Source organism: Fulmarus glacialis, unplaced genomic scaffold (genome assembly GCF_000690835.1).
Source record: "Fulmarus glacialis isolate BGI_N327 unplaced genomic scaffold, ASM69083v1 scaffold33762, whole genome shotgun sequence".
Lineage (NCBI taxonomy): Eukaryota > Metazoa > Chordata > Aves > Procellariiformes > Procellariidae > Fulmarus > Fulmarus glacialis.
The window spans coordinates 4,237-9,448 of NW_009200291.1; the positions used below are offsets into that span (position 1 = coordinate 4,237).

At 37.6% G+C, this 5,212-nt stretch overlaps 1 protein-coding gene across 1 annotated transcript; it reads right to left on the reverse strand.

Annotated features, from left to right (window-relative positions):
• Positions 1 to 2,590: 2,590 nt before the first annotated feature.
• On the reverse strand, positions 2,591 to 4,893 carry LOC104073692 (small conductance calcium-activated potassium channel protein 2-like; the record flags this gene model as incomplete). Its single annotated transcript, XM_009573562.1, has 2 exons — positions 4,768 to 4,893; positions 2,591 to 3,009 (listed from the first exon to the last, which is right to left on the reverse strand). Coding segments are annotated over exons 1-2 (545 nt in total), but the record flags the coding sequence as incomplete, so codon positions are not given.
• Positions 4,894 to 5,212: the final 319 nt, after the last annotated feature.

Consider the following 5,212-nt stretch of genomic DNA (forward strand, 5'->3'; position numbering starts at 1 on the left):
ACTGAAAACACTTATTTTCAGGATCATTTTGTGTACATAAAATAGTCTATTCCAACAAATAAAGAATCCCTCTAGTTAAACCTGAGGAAAAAAAAAATCAACTTAAGAGCAGATGAAAGAAATGTACTTTATGTGTGTAAACTAAATTTTAACCACCGAGCAAATCAAAGCCATTAAGATCTCCAGAGACATTTTCTGAGGACTGTGACCTCTACACAGCACAGAACGGATCCAGTGGCCGTATTTGTCCTTTCCCATGACAAATGGCTATTATATCTGTGTCCAGCTACACAAAAAGGGATGTTTAGCTTCAGACAGCAGAGTGTTAAGAACATTCCGATGTGTTTTGGGGTTTTCTTCTGAGAGCTTTGTTTAAAAATGTACTTCTCTATGGGCTATGGATCTACAGGCTTTTGGTGGACTAATTAGTAACTGGAATCCAGAGCCATCATCATTCATTTGGAAAAATGCTTACATATTCCCTCAGGGGAAAATCTGAGGCAAAACACACAAAATTGGCTGTGCGACTAGCATGGATGACACAAGTATCTAAATCCCAAAGCCAAAATATATCCCTTTTAGTGTTTTTGAAACATAAAATCAACAATTTTGTTAAATGTGAAGGAACATAATCTTGGACTGGACTCCACAGACAGAAGGTAATTATACTAGAGACATATTAATATAATACTCACTTCTATATTTAACTTGCTTTTAGTTGTGTTTTGTTTCAGTTTTAGAGGAGTCAGTGGCTATCCAGCTTACTGTCCAAACCATTACAGTCACTTCAAGGACAGCAACTACAAATTAAAATGTGGAAAATCCATTACTAGTTTAGCAGAGAGTTGAAGAAAATTCAGCCTTGTTAGTAACCCTGAGTTCAGTGTACCTGACCAAACAAATAAGCGTCTTCCCAAGATCACAGTGATTCAGAAGTGCCTCAGTTCTTTTTCAGTAATTTTCACTGAGAGAGGTACAAGTTTTATAAGCTTATTTTGAATGTGCATCTATTAGAAAGTTAGTAACACGATGACTGTTTAATGCTACTTTTCAATAATAATAATAAAACAGTGACAGCAATGGATGCTGAAGCTACTCAGAGCCACTTCACAAGTGACAATTTGGGAAATGCCTGAGTAGACACTCAGGAATTCCTAAACAGTAATTCTGTTGAAAGAAAACTGGTGGGAACAGAGGTGAAGAATGTGAGACAAAGAGGAGAGGCTTTGTAGAAGTTACATCTGAAACAAGAACATGCTTACTAAAATACAACTGCTATAGATTCAGCCGATACCTGGAGTGCTCCATCTGCTCCCACCATGGGGAGTATTTTGAAACTATAATATGTCTCTGTTAACATAGCATTTTCAGAACATTCTTAAATTATTAGTCTTGCCATAACATAAGGAAACAACATTGACACAAAGCGACTACTGTAACAAACTACATTGCACAATTCTGGCAATTTTAACAATAAAAACTACAACGTCAACATGATCTTTTACACTTAGTTTATAAGATCAGCTATTTTTCTTTGTAACAAATTGAGAAGTAATGCAAGGAGTAATTTCCAAAAGTAACATAACCATAAAAGTTGGTGTGCAATTTAACTGCTAATTTAAATTAGCTAGCTGTCACAAATAACTCCCCTAAACTGCTTCAAACATGGGCAGACATGGAAAGGAAGAGGAAAAACAAAATGATCAACAACCAGCAGCAGAAATGCCTTAAATATGTTGAAGATCTTCCAGCTTAAGTAAGGAGAAATTCATTCCAGGATCTAGGAGCTGTGCCAGGTATTAAATCTTTCATAGAGAATCATCCTAATTGTCTCCTTAGAGTTAACCTGTTTTATAATCCTAAGCAATCCTATCCAATCAGAAGTTCATTTCTTTTTTGTTAAAGCTACGTTTGAGAAATTCAATTTCAAGTTGTCAGCACTGATAGCCGTTTATTCTGTGGGAGGGGGTGGTTGGAAAACTAGCTGAAATGAATGAAAGTCTGCCTCTCAAATGCAGTTTTTCTGCTTTTTAGGGGAAGAAAAAAGAGTTATTACTGTAATTGTTCTGCCTGTTCCCCTTTTGATCTTGCCAACTCCCCAACAATATTTTGCACTTCCTTTTTTTTTACAGGACAACAAAACTCAAATTAAAAAAAAACCAAACATTTTCCACTGGAATTTTACAAGGCCATTTTATCTACCTTATCCTCAACAAATTTAACTTACAAACAAAATAAATGAGAGTTGATATCAATGCAGAATATCAATAACTACTCTTAAAGACATTTTATGGTATCTGTCCACTGTGTTTTAGCAAACATACCTAAAGTTATATCAAAAGACTAAAATCAAATCGCAATGCTACAGTAAACAGTATGGCACTGCCAGAAGTCCTTCAGATTAAAAGGCAAAGCATTCCTGACAATCTGTGACACAGAATACAACCCAACCAACACTTAAAATATCAAGGACCTGGAAGCTCCATTCCATTAAATATTTAGGTCCCCTGAATCCAAAACTAAAGAGGCAAAACAAGAGAGAAAAATAGAGAGACAGACAGAAAGAAGTAAACAAACAGAACAACCTTACCTTTCACAAGCTCGGACAGTCCATGCAGCAATTATCCATAATGAGATACTAAAAACCAACAGTACAGTTCCTGGACATATTGTCATTAGAGTCTTCATAACAAAACGGGTATTGAAGTTTATCTTATTTAATGCTCCAATGCTTCTAGATGAGGCATCAGTGAAAAGTTTGCTATGCAAAAGCATAACTCTGGCAATAAGATATAGTCTTAAGAACATTGGTATAGATAAAATAATATCCACATCAGCCGTTGTTGTGGATGGAGCGTAAGAAAAGGCGAGCCGGGCTGTCCATGTGAATGTATAGTTCCCAGGTATGGGATGTATAGCACACACCAGTATTTCCAAGCAGATAAAGAAAATACGCTCATAAGTCATGGCTATTCTCCAGTCATCTGCTCCATTGTCCACCATGAACAACTGAAATAATAAAATATAAGGTTAACTTTAGTACATAATTAACAAACCTTGTTATAATGCCATTTTAAAATACCATAGTTTTCAGAGCTGCCAATGACCACTAAAAAGAAAATAAATATGCCATTTCAGAAAATGACGTTACTACATCACTATGAAGTGAAACATAACTCTGGTTAAGACATTTTTTCATGCACTATTTTTAAAAATGTACATGAAACTTAATTTTCACATGTTATTTACTAAGAATTCCTCATATTTTCTTCAATTGTCATTTCTGATAAAACAAAATTCTGGACCAATTAAGCCTTGCCCCTTCAAAATCAATTGGTTACTCTAAGTTCATAAAATTGTGAAAAATTTAAGAAAGTGTTTTCAGAATCGGTATCTAAATTACAAATTGAAAATACTTTCTAAGATGCAATGTTAAGCCTGCCCTAGAGCATATCCATGCTTCAGACACGTTGATATTATAGCTTCTGTAGAACTATTCAAGCTTTCTTCAAGCTTCAGGCACCAATACAGATCAACGTAGGATGCAAAACATGAGAAACCGCACAAACACTCAAAAAGATGGTGAAAATCTGAAAAGCAAAAGCCGGCAAATATCAGAGTAGCCCAGGCAGCCAGGTGATGTCTACTAGTAGCTGAAAGTTAAATGCACATGTTGGTTCTTGCACAATCAAGGCCTTCGGTTTGCCGCCCAAGAACAAAGGTACTGAAACATTTCACACTGTTTAGTAAATCTTGCTCCTTATGATCTACTAAATAAATACTCAATCAAACAGCATTTGTCACTAGCAGTGACAAGTGTGCAAGAAGTTGCAAATAGGCAACTTTTCAAAACAGAACATAACCCATAATGACAAAGAAGATACAATCTCAGTGACAGAAGACCTTCTCATCACTTCAACTATAGTCCGAATCTAAACAAGACTATTCAGTAAATAGGTAAGAGGATATAAAAATACTTTTGCAGGATTTCAAAAATTATATTCAACAATGTGTAAGTAAATCAATAGGTGAGAAGGAAAAGTATACAAAGAATGCCCTCCTTAATGCAAGAAGAGTATTTTCAGCATGATACACACCATATACACAGCCAAAAAAACAACTACTCATTGCCTCTTTCCATCTTTCAAGAGTTTAGAATACAAGCCTGATCTCTTTGTATATGTTTTTAGAGATCAAAAACGCACTTCACATCCTCTTCCCACTGCATTCAGTTTGTCTTTCAGAAAATTGCTCCAGTCATTTGTTTAGGAAACTGATAACCACAAATTAACTTTATTGTAGCTGAACTGATGCTAAAAGAAAAAAATAAGTTAACCACAGTAAGAAACAACACAAAACAAATTTCTGTATTTGTGGACCTGTTTTTCATCCCTTTATGTTCTTTCTCTCCATCTTACTGTATTGTGTGTCGGTGACAAGGTTTTGATACCAGGGAGGCTGCAGTGGCGGTGTCTGCGAGAAGAGGGGCTGCTCTGCAATGGACCCACTGCAGAACATAGCTGAGCTCATCAGTGAAGCTGGTGGTGCTTCTGTGAAAGCATATATAAGAAAGGACAAAACGCTGCCCAGGCAGTGAGGAGTGAGGGAAAAAAGTGTGAGAAACAACCCTGGAAATGCTAAGATCAAGGGGAGGAGGTGCTCCAGGCACTGGAACAAAAACTTCCCTGCAGCCCATGGAGAGGACGATGGTGAAGGAGGTATTTCCCTGAAGGCCATGGAGAGGACCACACTGGAGCAGATACCTACACTGCAGCCCATGGAGGACCCTGTGCCAGAGCAAGGTGGATTATCTCCTGAAGGAACTGCCACCTGCAGAGAGCCCACGCGGGAGCAGATTCTCCTTAGAAGAACTAATGCCCATGGAGGACCCATGCTGGAGCAGGTTTAGCCTGAAGGGCCACAGACCATGGAGATGACCCACACTGGAGCAATGGAAAAGCATGAGGAGGAAGGAGCAGCAAAGAACTGTCATGGACAGACTCCTGTTCTCCACATCCCTATGGGGGAGAAGATAAAGGAGTTGGAATGAAGGAGAGATGTTGAGCCTGGGAAGAGGGGGGTGGGGCAAGGCGTTTCAGTTTTTGTCTTTGTTTCTCACCATCCTACTCTACTTTTAACTGGCAATAAATTAAACTAATTTTCCCCAAATTAAGCCTGTTTTGCCAGTGCCAGTAATTGGTAAGGGATCTCC